The 19,622-nt window shown below is 62.2% G+C and overlaps 1 protein-coding gene and 1 long non-coding RNA gene across 2 annotated transcripts in view; both read left to right on the top strand.

The window, feature by feature from the left end:
• AHDC1 (AT-hook DNA binding motif containing 1) overlaps nucleotides 1-5,674 on the top strand; it is a 49,772-nt gene extending 44,098 nt beyond the window's left edge. Inside the window, 3 exon segments of the mRNA XM_040086304.2 lie at nucleotides 378-4,903; nucleotides 4,905-5,436; nucleotides 5,548-5,674. Of these exon segments, the coding sequence (XP_039942238.1) occupies nucleotides 455-4,903; nucleotides 4,905-5,393 (4,938 nt within the window). The 5' untranslated portion in view covers nucleotides 378-454 and the 3' untranslated portion in view covers nucleotides 5,394-5,436; nucleotides 5,548-5,674.
• Nucleotides 5,675-5,764: 90 nt separating this feature from the next.
• LOC120763156 (uncharacterized) lies at nucleotides 5,765-8,101 on the top strand. The gene is made up of 2 exons (XR_005704029.2): nucleotides 5,765-6,176; nucleotides 7,758-8,101. It is a non-coding gene; the product is annotated as an uncharacterized LOC120763156 (long non-coding RNA).
• Nucleotides 8,102-19,622: the final 11,521 nt, after the last annotated feature.

The raw sequence follows: 19,622 nt of genomic DNA on the forward strand, positions 1-19,622 counted from the left end.
ACGGACACCCAAACTCTGCCCCTGTGGTGGGGAGGGAAAACCCAGTTCCGCACGGGAACCAGCTACCCCTCTTCACCTGGGAGGGGGCTGGAGTCTGGCCCGGGTGGTCCTGCTGCGGGGAGGACATCGAGCCCCCTGCTCCTGAGCTGGGGAAGGCATCCAGTTCCCCCAAGTCCCCATTTTCCCAGCTGTCGGCAGGGCTGTCGCATTCCTGCGGTGCCAGCCGGGTCCTTGCTGGTGGCAGGGCAGAGGGAGCTGGGGGATGGATATGGGGACCTCATCTCTGAGAACGGGGCGGGGTGGAGCGAGGCTCTGCAGCGTGTTTTTGGCCGGCAGTGCCTGCGGAGCCTCACCGTCCCCCTCTCTGCCGCCCACAGGTCCCGGTGTCACCTTCCCTGACCCCCATGTCAGCAACTGCTCGGCCAAGCGGCACGCGGGGGAGGAGGAGGTCAGGATGCGCGTGAAGCCCCCGGGCCCAGTGGTAACGACCAGCGTTGTGCGTGGCTCGCCCGACTACGTCCGAGAGCCCAAATTCTACCCGCCGGGACACCCGGTGCAGCGGCCCCCAGCCTGTCCGGCCGAGAAGGCGTTATCCTGCAGCGTGCTCAGCTTCCCTGAGGGGTCGTGCCCCGCGCTCGGCCGGGAGCACCAGGCAGGCTCGCTGCTGCACGGCGACCCGGCCGACCGCTGCCAGAGCGTCCACGGGGGCACCAAGGCGGCCGAGGACCTGCTGGGCTGTGCCGGGGAGCCCCGGATCCTGGGGGGCAGCGCGGAGGAGGCATCCGCCCGCGATCGGGCGCCCAAAACCTTCCCCAACGCGACGCTGGCCTCGGGCCGCTGCAACGTAGACGGCATCCTCGCCTTGCTCCGGAGCAAGTGCGGCAACGGGCACATCAACCTCCACCCCGTGGTGCAGCTCATCGACATCATGAAGGACCTCAACCGCCTCTCCGAGGACCTCAAGAACAGTGGGGTGCACCTGGACTGCGGCAGCCTCCGCGGCGGCGGCGGGGCTCACGAGGACAGCCGCCTCCTGCCCGCTGACCGTGACCTCCAGTACAGCTTCTTCTCCTCGCCCTCCCTGGCCAACAGCATCCGCAGCCCCGAGGAGCGGGGGGTGCTCCTCAAATCCGACCCGTCGCGGCATCCCCGGCCCCCGGCGCGTGATGGAGAGGCTGACGGAGGCGGGGGGAGCACCCCGCAGCCCCCAGGGCACGGCGTGGGCGTGGGGGATGTCTCCAAAGCTCCGGTGGATGAAGCCGGCTGCTCCCAGCCCGATGCCAGCGATTACTCGGAGCTGGCCGAGGCGGACATCCTGAACGAGCTGGCCTCCCTGGCTTGCCCGGGGACGCAGCTGCTGGAGTCGCAGGCGATGGAGCCACAGCCCCAGTTGCTGCCGGCCCAAGAGCTGGACTCCCAATCCCGGCTGTTGGATTCCCAGTCCCTGGAGTCACAGCCCCAGCTGCTCGATTCACAGAGCCTGGAGCCGCTGCCAGAGTCGCTGGAGCTGCAAAACCTGGAGCCGTTGGGGCTGCAGTCGCTGGAGCCGCTCTCCGAGTCGCTGGAGCTGCAGTCGCTGGAGCCTCTGTCCGAGTCGCTGGAGCTGCAGTCCCTGGAGCCGCTGGCAGAGCCTCTGGGGCTGCAGACGCTGGAGCCGCTGCCCGGAGCGCTGGAGCCCCCACTGCTGCCCACTGAGCCCTCGCTGCTGGAGCCGCAGCCGCTGGGAACCGTCTCGGAGCTGCTGGAGGCGCAGCCGGGCGCTGGGGACTCTCTGCGGCCCCACGGGCTGCAGCCCCGGCTCGGGGGGTGTCCCCTGAGCGCTATGGTGAAGCGGGGTCCCTGCGGGGGCCGGGGGGCCGGGCGCTGCGGCGAAGACCACCGCAAGTACGCCCTGCGCCGGACAGATAAGCCAAAGATGCTGTGCCGCCGGAGGAGGGCGGGCCGAGGGCGCCGGGTGGACGTCGCCCCTGAGAGCCGCGTCCTGTCCCCCCTGGCCCTGCCCGCTGAGATGCCCCCCGGGCCCGAGGAGCCCGACGCGCCAGCGCTGAGCCCCCCGCCGCCACCGACCCCCCCCACGCTGGACCCCAATGAGATGCCCAAAGCCCCCACGGCGGGGAAGAAGAGCAAGTGCCGGGGGGTGAGGAAGATGGTGGTGAAGATGGCCAAGATCCCCGTGTCCCTGGGGAGGAGGAACAAGACCACCTACAAGGTGTCATCCCTCAGCAGCAACTTGAACCTGGAGGGGAAGGAGCTGGCAGCCAGCAGCTCCATGGAGCCCACGCCGCTGCTCAAGATGAAGAACAATGGGCGCAACGTGGTCGTGGTGTTCCCCCCTGGCGAGATGCCCATCATCCTGAAGCGCAAGCGGGGCCGGCCTCCCAAAAACCTGCTGCTGGGCCAAGCCAAGCCCAAGGAGCCCACCCCAGAAGTGAAGAAGAGGAGGAGGAGGAAGCAGAAGCTGGCCTCGCCTCAGCCCTCCTACATCGCCGACACCAATGACAGCAAAGCCGACTACTCGGACGTGTTGGCCAAGTTGGCTTTCCTCAACCGGCAGAGCCAGTGCTCGGGGCGCTGCTCACCGCCCCGCTGCTGGACCCCCAGCGAGCCCGAGTCCATCCACCAAGCCCCCGACACCCAGAGCATCTCCCACTTCCTGCACCGTGTCCAGGGCTTCCGCCGGCGCGGCGGCAAGGCCGGGGGCTTCGGTGGGCGCGGGGGGAGCCATGCCGCCCGCGCCGCGCGCTGCTCCTTCAGCGATTTCTTTGAGGGCATCGGGAAGAAGAAGAAAGCCCCCACCGCCCTCCACGCTGACCCCGTGCACCCTCGCAAGCGCGGCCGGCTGGAGCCCGATCCCGTGGGAAAACCCAAGCGGAAGCGACGGGCGCGCAAGAACGGGGCGCTTTTCCCCGAACCCAACTCCGGGCAGAGCTTTGGGGACGGCCCCGCCGCAGAGTGGGGCGGGGGGGAGAAGGGCAGCCCCTGGGCCCCCCACCACGGCCACCCCGGCAGCCAGGCTGGACGCAACGGTGGCTACCAAGGGGCCGAGGCGAGACCTTTCCATGCCGCGGGGCTGGAGTCGGGCTCCTCCGGCCGCGCCGGTTTCTACGCCAGCGGCGCGCCGTCCTCGCAGACGGAGACCGGTCCGGAGCGGCACAGCCTCTTCACCGGATACTTCCGCTCCTTGCTGGACTCGGATGACTCCTCCGACCTGCTGGACTTCGCCCTCTCCGCGTCCCGCTCCGAGTCCCGTAAATCGGCGGCCGCCTACACGGCTCCCCCGGCCGCGCTGCCCGGCCAGCGGGGCATGGCCGCCTACACGGCCCGCGGCGGCAAAGTGGCGGCGGCCAACCCCGGCGCCGAAGCCGCCTTCCACGCGGCGATGCAGGGTCGGCCGGCGTTCCCGCCCGGCCGTGCCTCCAGCGGCTACGGGGTGACCCAAGGCTCGTCAGAGTGCCGGGGCGCCGAGTCCTTCCCCAAACTGGCCCCGCCGTCGGCAGTGTCCCGGTCACCCACGGCTCACCCGGCAGCCAGCGGCACCCCCGGCTACTCCCCGTACGGCAGCTACGGCAGCGCGGGGCAGAGCGTGGCACCCGCCAGCGTGTTCCCGCCGGGGAAGCAGTACCCGTCAGCGCAGGACTGTCCCAACAGCAAGGACTGCAGCTTCGCCTACGGCAGCGGCAGCAGCCTCCCATCCTCGCCCAGCAGCGCCCACAGTGCCGGCTACGCGCCACCGCCAGCTGGTCCCAGTTTGCCACTGGGGAAAGCCGCCTTCTTCAACAGTGCCGAGCAGGGGGGGCAGTTCTCCAGCGCCGCGCACACCCCCCTGCGATGCGACAGCCGGGCCAGCACCGTCTCGCCCGGCGGCTACATGGTGCCCAAGGGGTCAGCGTCCTTCCAGCCCTCGCCCGAAAACTGCCGGCAGTTCCCCAGCGCCGCGCCGTGGGCCTTCCGGCAAGGCTATGGTGGGTTGGATTGGAGCTCAGAAGCCTTCAGCCAGCTCTACAACCCGGGCTTCGAGTGCCACCTCAACGAACCCAACGTCATCCTGGACATCTCCAACTACACCCCGCAGAAAGCCAAGCAGCAGACGGTCTCTGAGACCTTCTCCGAGTCCTCCTCTGACAGCACCCAGTTCAACCAGCCGGCTGGTTACCGGCGCGCCAACAGCGAGGCGTCCTCCAGCGAGGGCCAGTCCAGCCTCTCCAGCCTAGAGAAGCTGATGATGGACTGGAACGAGGCGTCCTCTGCCCCTGGCTACAACTGGAACCAGAGCGTCCTCTTCCAGAGTAACTCTAAGCCCGGTCGAGGCCGACGGAAGAAGGTGGATATGTTCGACACCTCCCACCTGAGTTTCTCCTCCTCTTCCTCTTCTTCCTCCGTGTACCCCTCCAAGAGGAACACGGGACCCCGGCAGCCCCGGGGTTCCCGAGGGGCTTGCGCCTCCAAGAAGGAGAGGGGGACGGGCAAAGCAAAGTTCCCCAGCAAGTCGCAGGCGGTGAACCCCCTCTTCCAGGAGAGCACGGACCTGGGCTTGGACTACTACAGCGGGGACAGCAGCATGTCCCCCCTGCCCTCCCAGTCCCGGGGCTTCGGGGTGGGCGAGCGGGACCCCTGTGACTACTCCGGCCCCTACTCCATGAACCCCTCCACCCCCTCGGATGGGACCTTTGTCCAGGGGTTCCAGAGCGACTCCCCCGGTTTGGGGCAGCCAGATTTGGAGAGCAAGCACTTCCCTGCGCTCCCACACCAGCTGGCAGCCCCCGGCCAGCAGACTGTGTTCGAGGCCGGTTTGCAGAAAGCCTTCTCGCCCAACTGCTCCCCGACCTTGGCCTTCAAGGAGGACCTCCGGGCAGGCGGCATCCGAAAGTTGCCGGCCTGCGACTCGCTCAAACACAGCATGCAGGGGGGGGGCCCTGCCACACGCCCCGCACCTGGCCTGCCGCGACCTCCCCATGCCTCAACCACACTACGACTCCCCCAGTTGCAAAAACCCCCCGTACTGGTATTCCCCCAACGCCAGCACCCGCAGCCCTTCGTACGACGGCAAGGCGGGGGCCGGGATGCTGGTAGACTTCATGGGCAGGACGGACCCCTCGTGTCTGAACCCCCACTTGAGCAGCCCGAGCGGCACCCACCCCTCCAAGGGCGAGAAGGAGCCCTTGGAGATGTCCCGGGCTCACCACCGAGGACCCTACGCTTGTCCCTTGATCAATGACTTGAACATCTCCCCCGTACCAAGAGACTCAATGTTGCAGCTGCAGGACAACTACAGGTACCCCAGTTTTGCACCCCAAGGGCACCCCGTCATGGCCCCCACCCAGAAGAGCGGGTTTTTGGGACCCATGGTAGAGCAACAGCACCCTGAGGACACTTTTACGGTCACCTCATTGTAGTGTCTGCTGACGTGCCAACCGGACAACGAGGTTTTGTTACAGGGTAGGTGGGGGAGAACCTTGGGGTGAGGGTGGCAGAGGGGGACACAGGGGACCCTCAGGGCCCTTCTCATCATGTCCCCCTCTCTCTCTCCATGTTGTGTTTCTCTTTCAGAGGTAATTTAGCCAGCACTTTTTTCTGGAACACTTTTCAAGTTCTGTATTTAACTGGGATTGGAACTGTTTGTTTGTTTTCTAAAAAAAAAAAAAAAAAAAAAAAAAAGGGAGAGAGAAAAAAAAAAAGAAAAGAAAAAAAGGAGAAAAAAAGGAAAAAAAAAAAGGAGAGAAAAAAAAAAGATAAAAAATAAGTGAAACAAAAAGAAAAAATTAATAATAATGGATGAAGAGAGAAACCCCCCCCCCGTTTTTCCCCCTCCGCACTCAAACCCGCTCCGCCTGCCAAGCTCCGGCTCTGCTTTCCGGACTGCCGGCCCCCCCCTCGCCCCGCAGCAGGACAATCGGACAGACGGACGGACGGACGGACGGACGGCGCAAGGGCACGGGCAGGGAGGGCAGGAGGGGATCCGGGGGTCAGCGCTGGGTGCCCCCTGCCCGCTGCCCGGCCGGGGACCCCCTCAGCCGCCCCGGACGAGGCTGTTTGGGGATTCTTTTCTTTTTCTCGTCCCTCCCCGTCCGCCGGGGTTGCTCTTGCCGGATGGACACCGATGGGTGTTGGTGAAGCGCTGACCCCCACCAGGCTCCGGCAGCGTCGCCAGCGGGGCTCGGAGACGCCGCCGTCACCAGGTAAGTGGCAGCTGCGTTCCCCACGCAGTACCGGAGCCCAGCAGGCTGTGCTGGGTGCTCCATGCTCGGTGGGTTCTCCAGCCCACCTGCACCCACCCTCTGGGTGCCCCCGGCCCCGTTTGGGCTGTGAGCAGCTGCCCTGGGTGCTGTCCCACCAAGCATCAAACTGGAGACGCTGTCGGCTCCGATGTCTGGGGGTGGCTGGAGCCTGGGCTGTGGGGTGCGGGACCCCCACCCCGGGGTGTGCCAGAGCTGAGGGGGTGTGGGATGGCCCAGACCCCTGTTTGGGTGCCAGATGAGGGGAGCGGGACCCCCGGGGATGTCGGTGCCAGACAAGAATGAGCAGGACTCCAGAGTGCTGGGTGTGGATGGGAAGGACCCCAGGTCCCCATGTCCAGATTAGGGGTGAACAGGACCTCAGAGCCCCGAATATTCGGGTGAAGGAGGTGGGCAGGACCCCAGGCCATGGGTCTGTGGGTGCCAGACAAGGATGAGAGGACCCCCGACACCTGGGTGCCAGATCCCTGGGTGTGTGGGTGCCAAATGGGAGGTGGGCAAATCCCTGATCCCCTGGGTGTGTGCCAGATTAGGGGGGGAACAGAACCCCAATCTCCTGGGTGTGTGGGTGCCAGGCTGGGGAGAACAGAACCCCAACCCCGGGTGTGTGGGTGCTGGATTGGGGGGAACAGAACCCCAACCCCTGGGTGTGTGGGTGCTGGATTGGGGGGAACAGAACCCCGATCCCTGGGTGTGTGGGTGCCAGACTCGGGGAACAGTACCCCAATCCCTGGGTGTTTGTGGGTGCTGGACTGGGGAGAACAGAACCCCAACCCCTGGGTGTGTGGTGCCAGACTGGGGGGGCAGAACCCCAATCCCCTGGGTGTGTGGGTGCCGGATTGGGGAACAGAACCCCGTTCCCCTGGATGCATGGGTGCCAGACTTGGGGAACAGAATCCCAACCCCTGGGTGTGTATGGGTACTGGACTGGGGAGAACAGAACCCCAGCCCCTGGGTGTGTATGGGTACTGGACTGGGGAGAACAGAACCCCAGCCCCTGGGTGTGTGGGTGCCAGACTCAGGGGACAGAATCCCAACCCCTGGGTGTGTGTGGGTGCTGGACTGGGGAGAACAGAACCCAGATCCCTGGGTGTGTGAGTGACAGACTGGGGAGAACAGAACCCCGATCCCCTCGGTGCGTGGGTGCCAGACTCAGGGGACAGAACCCCGATCCCTGGGTGCGTGGGTGCTGGATTGCGGGGACAGGACTCCAACACCTGGGTGTGTGGGTGCCAGACTCAGGGGACAGAACCCTGGCCCCTGGGTGTGTGGGTGCTGGACTGGGGGGACAGAACCCCAATCCCTGGGTGTGTGGGTGCTGGATTGGGGGGAACAGAACCCCGATCCCCTGGGTGTGTGAGTGCCAGATTGAGGGGACAGTACCCCAATGCCCTGGGTGTGTGGGTGCCAGACTCGGGGGAACAGAACCCCAATGCCCTGGGTGTGTGGGTGCCAGCCCCCCGGGTCCGTGGGTGCTGGGCAGGCCCCCCATGGTTCTTCACTCCTCTCTCCCTCTCCCCCCAGCCACAGCACCCCCAGCCCTGCGCCCCCCACCCATCCCGGCCGCCGGAGCAGAGAGGAGAGCAGAGGAGAGGAGGGGGCCACCTCCGGAGGGGACCCCGCCCCTGCCGCCCCCGCTTCGCCCCCGGCCCCCGCCTCGGCCGTGGCGCCGGCGCCGCGTTCTCTCTCTCCTCCCAGCCAGAAGCAGAGGGACTCTTTAAGTTTTATTTTTTATTTGATTAATTTTCATTTCCCGCACAAAACCAGCAATTGTAAATACTTTTGAAGAAAAGAAGTTTTAAAAAAAAAAAAAAAAAAAAAAAAAAGTTTAAGGGTAAAAAAAAAAAAAAAAAAGCTGAAAAATCACCCCAAAAAAAAAAAGAGAGAGAGAGAGAGAGAGAGAATCACGCACCGGAGGGAGAATCCAGAAATGATGGAGAACAGGCCTAAAGCATCCAAGAGGTGAATATGCAGCAGAAAAGAGCAAAAATCCCCCCAGTATGCACTGAGAAAAAATTTATTTACAGATCGAGTGACAAAAAAAAAAAAAAAAAAAAGGAAAAAAAAAAGAAAAAAGTAACAATAACCTATTTATTGTATATAATGTTTTATTATAAATCGTGTCTTGTATATTGCATTCTGTACATCTGCTGTGGTTTTGTGGTGTGCAACTTCCGCATGGGTTCCTTGGGTTTCCGTTGCCTTTTTTTTTTTAACGATTCAATGATGATTTGAGTTTTATTTTTATTATTGTTCTGAAGAACGAAGGCAGGTTTTGGGGTTTTTGTTGGGTTTTTTGGTTGGTTTGGTTTTTTTTTTGTTTTTTTTTTTCTTTTTTTTGGCAGTACACACCCAAAGATCCAAATTTGTATAAAAACAAAACAAAACAAAAAAGGAATTTAAAAAAAAAAAAAAAAAAGGAAGAAAAAAATTTTTAAAAAAAGGAAAAAAATACAGAATAAATCAATCATAGACCCTCTTGGTGGGGAGGGGGAGTGGGAGGGGCTGGGGTAAAGGGGGGTCCCTTTCCCAGGGTCCCCGAGGCGGTGGCGGTGACGAGCTCAGGGTGTGGGTGCGTGTGTGGGTGCCAGGTGGGCTTTGGGGTCCTCTCCTCCCACAACTTCCCTGTGTGTCCCCCCCCTCATCCCTCCCTCCCCAAGAGTTCGGCAATCTCTGTACAGCTTTGTGGGTTGTGCAAAAAAAAAACAAAAAAAGGAAAAAAAAATAAATAAAGAAAACACACACACACACACACAAAGAGAGGAAAACCACCCAAAAATGGATAAAAAAAAAAAAAAAAAGGCAAAATTCACCCAAAAAAAAAAAAAGAAAAAAGGGAAAAAACACCCAAATTTGGTCAAAATTCCCTTTCCTTCCCCCGCCCCCCCCACCCCCCCTCAGCTGCCCTGTGCAGTGCTTGTGCTGCCCTGGCCAGAGGGGCCCCCCCGTGAGCCCCCCCGGCCCCCGCTTTGCCCCTCAAACGGTCTTTTTGTGTTATTTAGGAAGGAATTTTTAATAGGCACTTTTTTTATATTAAAAAGAAACCTATATATTGAGCGATGCCCGCTGCTTTCTTGCTTCTATTTTTTTTTTTTTGGGGGGGGGGGGAGCACGGCCTGGCTGTGCCGGGGGGTTGGGGGTTGGAGGGGTGCTCACCCTCCCTGCGGTTAGGGGGGATGCCAGCATCTGGTCCAAGGTGGGAATTGCCTCAAGAAAGCCGAATTTTTGGTTCGAATCGGGATGCGCTGTGACCTTGCGGGGAGGAGGGGGGGGGGGTCCCTGCGGATGGGTGGTGGATTTTTGGGCAGGAGGGGTGCCCGCCCCTCCCTGGCACCGCTGCCGGGGCGTGGGGGGGAAAGGGGCACGGGAATACCGGCGGCTTCCCGGTGATGGATGGGAGAAGCGTCACGGCCAGAAAGGAGAAAAAAAAAAACAAAACAAAAAAAACCACCACACACACACACCAAAAAAAAAAAAAAATAAGGACAAAACAAATAAAATTCAAAAAAAATTCCACCAACTTCCAGCCTGGGAAGATGAAGGCGGCAGCGTCCTCCGGGCGAGGAGAGGAGGAGGGGTCGCGGGGTGGGGGGGGCGCAGCTACCTGTGGGTGGGAGAGGTGAGCGGTGGCGGCGGGGTCAGGGCTGCGGCAGGGGGGGGTTTGGGGGGGCCGGGGGAGCAGGGGGGGGTTGCTATGGAGAGGAACACGCGGCGCATACTGATGGACGGGGAGGGCGGGGGGGTGTCGGGGCTGCCAGCGCCGCCGCGGAGATGCTTGAGGGGATGGGGGGATGCTGAGGGACCCCCGCTTTGCTGGGCTGCGAGGAGCGCGGCGCGATGCAGCTCCGCTCTCAGAGAGGGCGAGGGGCGCTCCCAGCACCCAGGTGGGCTCACAGGACCCCCCCCCTTCCAACCTCGGGGTGCTGGCGGGGAGCGGGGAGCACTCCGTGGTCCGGGTGAAGGTGGCTGGGAATTTGGGGGGAGGTTTTTTGCAAGCCCCCAATCCAAGGGGCGCAGACTGGGGGCTCAGGGCGGCTCCAGAGCCCCCCACGCCTGGCTGGGGCCGTGTGTGGGGATGGGGTGAGATGGGTCCCTCAGTACAGCCGCAGGATGTGTCCCCCCACCAGGAACCCCTCACAGCACCCTCAGGGTGAGCTGAGGGGTGATAGGGGAGGGCTGGGTGCTGTCCCTCCACCCCGGGGTGCCTGACACCCCCTCCTCAAGGTGGTCACAACACCGGGGGGCTGCTGGTGAGGGTGGGATGAAGGCTGTGGCTCCTCCTTCCCACCATCCTCACACACATCCTCCCTCCTTCCCTCACATCCTCAGGGCTGGGGGGAAACGGGGGGAGCACCCCGAGGTTGTGCTTCCACCCTGCTGGGCACCGAATGTCCCCTGACTGTCACACAACATAGATGGAAACCGAGGCATGGGGGCAGGTCGCGGGGTCCAGCCATCCCTGGAGCTGAGGGTGCATCCCAAGGTGCTGAACCCCCCCTTGGCTCCTCCACGACCCCTCTTGGTGGGTTTTTTGGGGTCCCTTTCATCCCCAGCTCGGCTCCAATATGATCCTTCCCCAAAGCGTCACATTTCCTCTTTCCCGCCCCGTTCTTCCTCTCTCCCATTTCAGGTCGCAACAAGCAGCACAGAAAGATGCTGAAATTCCGCCCTCCCCAGTGGGTAAATCCCACCAGGACGCATCACCTGGCACAGAGTACGACCGGCTGCTTGGACCACAGCTGGATTTCACTTATTTTATTTTATTTTTTTTTTTTTTTTGTCTTGTTTTAAAGCCTCAATTTTATATCTCGAGCAGCATGAGCCACTCCGGAGCCTGAAAAACCTCGTGATGGAGCTGATTGTTGGGGATTGATCGGCACAGCCCAGCATCGCCTGGGCTTGCTGGGGGGAAAAGGAGGAAAAAGCTCCAAATTTGGTGGGGGAAATGATTGATTTGCTATGATTTTGTTTGTTTAGCATGGGTTTTTTGGAAGGTTTCTGGGAGCTCACTCGGGGTGAGCTCGGCACAGCCACGTGGTGAGCAGGGATGTGGGGTCCTGGTGCCTGGCTGTACTTCGGGGTGGAAATGATGATTTTAATTAAGCAGCTCTGCCGGGAGGAGGGTTCTGGCCTCTCAGGATGCTGGAGCTCGGAGACCAGGGATGCTGCAGGACCACGGGATGAGGGATGCTCCACGTCAGAGGGCTCCAGGGCTGTGCCAGCACGGAGCCAGAGCGCTGTCCTCTCCATCCATGGGGATGTAAGGACGCTCACGAGGCTGTGCCAGGATCCAGCACGCACCTGGCAAAGGCAGCTCTGCCCCCATTTCCACTCTTCCCCATCCCCTCGGAAACACGGCAGGAATTTGCCCTCCTCCCTTCCGCTCCTGCCCATCGCCTGGGGCCGGAGCCGGGGGAATTCCTCATCCCCGGGACGATGTGCCGGGGCACAGGACGGTGCTCATGGACGCACACATGTTGCACATCCATGCGCACCGTCACCGCGGCACGGGAAGCACATGGGACGCCTGTGCCGGTGCCAGGCTCTCCGCGAGGGTCGTGCCCCCCACCCCAGCAGCGGGAGCCGCCCTCACTCCGCAGCGCTGGGGCCGGCGGATCCGCCGGCAGCCGCCGGGAGGTTTGGACACCCCCTTCTCCTTCAAATTAATGGCTGTGCCGTGAAGAAAATTGAAGCCATTATTCTTCGCTCGCATCCTTTATACCCACCAACTTCAACCACTTGACATGCTAATCACAGCTAACGAGGGAGGGAGGCGATTTCCCACGTCAGACCTGCAATCCAGCGCAGCCGGGTGGGGAACGGCTCCGCGCCGGGGGCACCGGCACCCCAACAGCGGCACGTCTGTCCCCACCAGCAGCCCCCCGGCGAACAGCTCATTCAGCCCCACTGGAGCCCCCCGAGGCTGGTGTCACCCCAGACTGTCCTTGTCCCCAGGCCAGGACAGCAGGGATGGGTGTGTGGGTGCCACGGTCCCCCCGCAGGACCGGCCCCTGCTCCGGCAGCGGGGGCGGACAGCCCGGCTGCAGCACCAGACCACCGCTGCTTTTCCCAGAGGAGCGGCCAGGCCCTCGGAAGATGCTTCCAACCCCCCGTGCGTCTGTGCCCCCCATCGTCCTTCCGCTCGGCCGTGTGCTCCGGGGTCCAGCTGAGCCCTGACGCACTCATTGCACCCGCCCGTCCATCCAGGGCTGGATCCATCCCAGCCGCCAGCCGGGCAGAAAGCTCTGGAGTCCATTAACATTCCCCGGAGCGATCTAATCCCCCTCTCTGCCCTGGCTCTGGCTTTCGCTTGGGTTTTAATCAAGCCCAGCCTGGCGCCTCTTAACTAAGGGGGGGGCGGATGGCACCCAGCTCCCCACATGGCACATGGGTGCTGCTGGCCCCGGGGTGCGTGCCAGGGAGGAGGGGGCAGCCGGGGGCAGGGTGTTCGCCGGGGTCTCCACTCTCCGGTAATTTTAAAAGGCATTTTGGAGCCAGAGGAGCTGAGCTCAGCAGAGCCAGGGCCAGCAAAGCCAGGGAATAAAAGCACAGGCGGTTTGCAGGGTTGTTATTAATATTTGCTGGATGGTGATGGAGGGAGGGCTCGGCACCGGGGGGGAAATAGCAGGCTGGGGTCTCCGGGAAGGGAGGGGGATTCAGCAGCTGGATGCATGGGTTCCTTCCCAGCACCCCAGGGATGGGTAGGGGGTGCAGGATCTGTGCCAGCGCCCCTGGGGACTCGGCTGGGGCAGGACGTGATGCTCCCCACACCAACATCCCTAAAACAAAGCACTGGGGCTCAGCTGGGGTGTCTTGGGGGGCTGCAGGACCCCCCCAGGGTGTCTCCCTGAGGGACAAGGAGGGTGCAGAGGGGGGACACCCATGGCGTTGTCCCTGGGCAGCGGAAGGCGCAGGGGCACCAGGGGTGCTCGGCTTCCTGGGGCTTTGCCACATCCCTGCTGCAGAGGACAGAGCCTCTATGGGGGTCTTGAATGGGGCAGAGCCTCCATGGGGGTCTTGAATGGGGCAGAGCCTCCATGGGGGTCTTGAATGGGCCCCCTTCGGCTGAGTTTGGGGGCTCTGCAGGGTCACCATGGCCTCGCCAAGGGGAAGGAACCAGGAGTGATGCTGGATCCTCCCAGGATGGCAGAGGGGCTGGATGGGGGAGTCTGGGGATGTTGGGAGAGGGAGCCGCAGGGCAGCACATGGAGTTTTTGGGGGGCAACGTGTGAGCCGAAGCGTTTGTTTTTCTGGGGGCCCCGGGTGTGAGTTATCAGCAGCGGCAGAAGCACGGTGCTTCCCGGCCGGGAGTGCACGCCAGCTCCTCGGGGAGGGATTAAAGGGATTATATTATTATTTGTTATCATGGAGGGGTGGGGGGGGAGGAAAAAAGAAGAAACCTCCGTTGCTGGGAACTCTGCCTAATCAGAGCACAGATTAGCTTCCTGCCTCCGACCAGCCAGGATGGGCTCCCCTGCGCCCATCCCACTGGCAGTGGGAGCCCAGTGGGGTGATGTGGGGTCACGGGGTGCCCAGGGATCCGCCTTGCCTGCGAGCCACGTGTGGGACCGGTTTTTGGACATGCCAGTGGCTGCCCAAAGTGGTTATCAGGGGGAATGATAACCTCCAGCTTCCCCCAGGACTGTGGGGACCATCACCATCATCCAGGCGTGGTGACACTCATCCTGGGACATCATCCCCACGGGTCAGTGCAGGGCCAAGCAGGGCAGGCTCTGCTCCAGGGATGATGAGAGCCATCTCGAAGGCTCTCGGTGAGGGTGAGCTCATGGCTGTGGCCAAGGTTTTCCATCTCCTCTGGTCGTGGTGGGGGGATCTTGGGCGGTTTGTGGAGATCTTGGCAGGCTCAGAGGGAGCTGGAGCTCAGCTTGGCAGCACGGGCAGGGGACTTGTGCCCCCCTCAGCAGAGGGATGAGATCCCAGCATCCCCAGAGGATGGGGACAAGCTCAGCCCTGATGAGTCCTGTGCTGCTCCCTGCACATCCTGAGCATCCCCTGCCCCCAGACACCTGACACAGAGGAGTCACCCTAGTCCTGCTCCATGGGTGCAGAGTGTCACACCACAAGGCAGAGGAGGTGTGGGACCACCCTGGGTGCTCCAGGAGCTGCTGCTCTCCTCTCAGGAGATCCAGCTATTTTTTCCTCCCCCTTTAAGCCCCCATCTCTATCCACAGGGCCAGGAGTCCCCCCCAAACAGCCTCACACATGTACATCTTGAATTTTCCTTCCCCAAACCCCCAGTTCCCAGCAAGCAGGGGCCGAGCCAGGTTCACACATGGGGTGCAGGCATTGGGACAGCCTCTCTCCGATCTTCCCTCGCCTGGAGCAAGGCTGAAGCCACCACCCCACTGCAGAGAGCCCATCATTAGAGCCCCTTCCACACACCCCATCCGCTGATGGACCCACGATTTCCTTTAGTCTTTTATTTACACTTTATTGCTCTTGTTTTTGCACTGGCAAAGCGCTGCTGGAGAGCACAGAAATCCTTCAGATCTCGGCTGGCAGCAGAGCTCTGCCTAATCATAGTCATTATCTGGAAGCAGGTAATGGGCATCTTTCCCATGTTAATTTGAAAACAGAATCAGCGAGAGCAGGACACCGGGGACGGAGCGTGTTCCCAGCACCAGCCACTCCCTTTGGATGGTTTTTTTGGGTGGATTCGTGGACGTTGGGGTGTGGGTTTGGGATGGGGGAACACAGAAACGCAGGCAGAACCACGTGCCGAGCCTCATGGCTCAATAAATCAGCCAGGAAAGGGGCTGCTGGCTGGAATCCCGCATGGATGGAGCCTGTCCTTGCTGCCACAGCAATAAAATCCCCCGGCCTTGTTTTTTTGGCGGGCGAGGAGGATGATGGTGGCTCTCCCTCCTCCCCGCACCACCGTCAGAACTTGCCCCCGTGGCTGGGTCCTTCGCTAACAAGGACTCGTCCCTTTTATCCCCAGCGGCAGGAGGGGATGGGGATGGAGGTGAGAGGCGAGGATTTCTCCCGGGGCCGGGAGGGGAAGGCTGGGTGGCGTTGGAGTTTCTTTTGCTGAGATACCATTAACGAGTGAGCAAAGGTTGCGGAGTCTCCATGGAGACAAGACAGCAAGAGAAGGGAGCGGGTGTTCGCTGGGTGAGAGCTGATTAGTAAATGTCAGCGGCACAGCCACTGCCCGCGCCACGCTGGCGCGGGGACGCGCCGGGCACCCCCGCACCCGGGCACCTCCTGAGCATCCCGGACAGCCCGGGCACTTCCTGAGCATCCCAAACACCCTGGGCACCGTGTGTTCATCCCGGACAGCCCAGGCACCTCCTGAGCAACCCAAACACCCTGGGCACCTCCTGAGCATCCCGGACAGCCCGGGCACTTCCTGAGCATCCCAAACACCCTGGGCACCTCCTGAGCATCCCGGACAGCCCAGGCACCTCCTGAGCAACCCAAACACCCTGGGCACCTCCTGAGCATCCCGGACAGCCCGGGCACTTCCTGAGCAACCCAAACACCCTGGGTACCTCTTGTTCATCCCGGACAGCCCAGGCACTTCCTGAGCATCCCAAACACCCTGGGCACCGCGTGTTCATCCCGGACAGCCCAGGCACCTCCTGAGCAACCCAAACACCCTGGGCACCTCCTGAGCATCCCGGACAGCCCAGGCATCTCCTGAGCAACCCAAACACCCTGGGCACCTCCTGTTCATCCTGGACAGCCCAGGCATCTCCTGAGCAACCCAAACACCCTGGGCACCGTGTGTTCATCCCGGACAGCCCAGGCATCTCCTGAGCAACCCAAACACCCTGGGCACCTCCTGAGCATCCCGGACAGCCCGGGCACTTCCTGAGCATCCCAAACACCCTGGGCACCTCCTGAGCATCCCGGACAGCCCAGGCACCTCCTGAGCAACCCAAACACCCTGGGCACCTCCTGAGCATCCCGGACAGCCCGGGCACTTCCTGAGCAACCCAAACACCCTGGGTACCTCTTGTTCATCCCGGACAGCCCAGGCACTTCCTGAGCATCCCAAACACCCTGGGCACCGCGTGTTCATCCCGGACAGCCCAGGCACCTCCTGAGCAACCCAAACACCCTGGGCACCTCCTGAGCATCCCGGACAGCCCAGGCATCTCCTGAGCAACCCAAACACCCTGGGCACCTCCTGTTCATCCTGGACAGCCCAGGCATCTCCTGAGCAACCCAAACACCCTGGGCACCGTGTGTTCATCCCGGACAGCCCGGGCATCCTGTCCATCTTGGACAGCTCAGGCATCTCCTGAGCATCCCGGACAGCCCGGGCACCTCCCATCCACCCCGGGCACCTCCTGTCCATCCTGTGCATCCCAGACACCCTGGGCACCTCCTGTCCATCCTGTGCATCCCGGACACCCCGGGCATCCCGTCCCATGTGGCCGTCCCCGGGTACCCCATGCCCCCCTTCCATCCCGTGTGCCCCACTGCACCCGTGCATGCCAGGCACCCTGGGCAGCCCGTCCACCCCGTGTGCGTCATTTCATCCTGCTTCCTCCGTGTATCCATGGCACCCTGCGCATCCCAGGTGTCCTCTGCATCCCAAGCACCCTGCCCATCGTGCGAGCCCTGTTCCACCCCCGCTGTCCCAGGTGTCCTTGTGCATCCCAGGTCCTTGGGAATCGATGTTTCCAAAGCATCCTCACGGCTCTGGTGCTGACAGCCCTGGCTCCTTTCCCACAGGGAGCAGGGATGCAGCTGTGCCTGCTGGGATAGGGGCAGTTGGCCAGGGAAGAGACATCCAAGGCTTCAACAAGCTGCCATCTCCTCCCTCCCGCGGAGAATGCCCCCTTTCCCAATCCCTGAAGCGTGCAGAGAAAGGATGAGGCTGGACCTGTTGGATCCCACCTGGTTTCCAGCAGAATCCAAGCCCAGGCTGAAGGAATCAGGACTGGGATGTGCCAGGGTCTGTCTGTGGCTATCAAGGGCTTGGACACAGCTGGAACTCACCTGGGAGGGAGGTGGGAGGCAGGAGCAGCCTGGCTGCCCTTCCCCATCCCCTGGAGCATCATTTACCTCCAGCAGAACACGGGAAAGCACCTGGCAGGCAAGAGCACCAGGGAAAAAAGTGTCTGGGGGCACGGCAGCGGGGAGGGGGGGCTGGATCCTGCAGTTTAGCAGGTTTTATTCAGCAGCTATAAACAGAGCAGGAGAGATAAAGGTTGCAGTGCAGATACAGATTAGGTAGGTCCCTCGAGGCTGTGACACCTTGAGATAGAGGCAGATCTTCTTCAAGGGAACGGCTCGCTGGCAGCTTGGAAAACATGGAGCTGAGCGGCCTCCAGCAGCACCTGAGCCCCTGGTCCACACCCACAGGTGAGAGCTGGGGGTGCTGGGGCAGCATGGGGGTACAGGGGCAGTTATCCCACGTACCCCACCCATCCCTCGTGCCCCCAGGTGCCCTGGACATCCCGTGTGTCCCGTGAATCCCAGGTGCACCCCAGGCTCTGCGCACCCCATCCAGCCCCTGCGTCGCATTTCATGCTGCCAGCACGCAGCACCGCGCAGCAGGGAGCGCCGGGAAGCGCGGACCATCCTACAGAGGTGGGACTCAGGGAGGAAAGTGGTGCAAAAAACCAGGCAAGAAATGGCTGTTTCGGTATGTCCGCGTGTCCATCTCTCCCAGCAGGATCCGGAGGGATGGCAGCGGTGCCAGAGAGACCCCCGGGGCAGGCACAGCCAGTGTCACAGGGCAGAGGAGGCACAGACACTCAGGTGAGCGACCCTGGGACGCTGGCTCTGCCCTCACGGCTCCAACATGGATTTGTTTGCTTCCCGGCGGGAGCGCCGGTGATTTACTCCCTGTGGTTTGGTTTAAAGCAGAAGCACAGAGCAGGAGGGAGATGGATGTCTGTGCCAGTGCCCTTCATCCCGCTCCCTCTTCTCCATCAAGCCCACAGGCTTGATCATCAGGCAGAGAGGGAGGATTTAATATCCAGGTGCACCAGCAGAAACATGGCATGCCATGTGGTGGAATTTCTCATCAGACCTCTGCTCCTGCAGTTTCTGGAGGGCATTAGCATCACCCCGGCTTTGCCGAGGAGCAGGATGAGTCACAGGATGGAACTGGAAGTGCTCAATGCCACACTGAACTGGGCTTGCAGCAACCTGGTCAGTCAAAGATGAGCTTTAAGATCCCTTCCAACCCAAGCCATGCCAGGACTCTGCTTCTACGCTGCATTGGAGACAGGGCAGGAAACAAAACAAGGCTTTTGGAGCCCTGGTGTGACCCCCACGTGCTGCGATGTCCCTGTGGGACTGGGATGCAGGACAGTGCCCACCCAGCAGGGCCTGTCCCCTTGCCCCCAACAGCTCTATACGCTGCCCCAGGCTCTTTTAATCCCTGACTCCGTTCCCAGCTTCATGAAGTCATGTGGGGAAATCCAGGCGGGAGCCAAAGCCAGCATCACACGGCGGATTCCAGCGGCCATGGCCAGCCAGGAAGGCGGGGGCTGTCCCCATGGGCCAGCTCGGGGACCCCCGCGATGGGAACCCGCTCTGGGGGCTGGGGGCGGGCAGCGGGCTGGGGGTCCTGCGGCAGGACTGGCAGGTGCCAGGCTCCCGTCCCGGTGGCCAACCCAACACTGTCCCTGTCACCTGCACCCACTGCCATCCCCCGCCTCTCCCCAAGGCCCCCCATCCCTCCAGCTCTTCTCCTGCAGCCCTATCCCCTAACCCCTCCTCCCCTTGTCCCGTAACTCCCACCCCCAGGCCCAAATGCCAGCCCGCAAACCCCCGACCCCACATCCCAGCCCGCAAATCCCCGACCCCAAATCCCAGCCCGCAAACCCCCGACCCCACACGCCAGCCCCCGCCCCGCCCTGGTTTGACACCCCCGCTCCCCCAGGTGGAACTTTCCTCCCAGGGCGGGAGACCATAGAGGCGAGAGCAACACCAAAGCGAAGCGCACCGGGGGAGGTGCGGAAGTGACAGACACGCCTTTCCTCCGATGCCACTTGGAAGGATATCAAGTTCTGACTTTCACAAACGAACAGAAATATTTTTAAGATGTCGTAATCGCGACTGGCGGCGCGGTTCTCCTCTCCGTCCCTGCAACCTGTCCCCAGACAGCCCAGGATTCCCCCCGTCTATCTCCCCTCATTGTACACTCCTCCTTATTTACTCTCTTTGCGCGGCCGGCTTGGGTGCGGTTCTTCCGCTGCGCCAGGTCCGTACGAAAGTGGCGTAGGACGGCTCTGATTGACAGAGAGTCGTAGCCAATGGCGCGGCAGCAGCTGCTGGCGGGCAGCCAATGGCGCGGCGGCCCGGCTGCCGGGGGAGGCGGGGCGAGGGTCCGCCAGGGCAGGGAGGGGGAGTCGTGGAATGGCGGACGGGCGGGCCGGCCCGCCCTGGTGGTAGTGAGAC

The sequence above is a fragment of the Hirundo rustica genome, chromosome 25, assembly GCF_015227805.2.
Source record: "Hirundo rustica isolate bHirRus1 chromosome 25, bHirRus1.pri.v3, whole genome shotgun sequence".
Classification (NCBI taxonomy): Eukaryota; Metazoa; Chordata; class Aves; order Passeriformes; family Hirundinidae; genus Hirundo; species Hirundo rustica.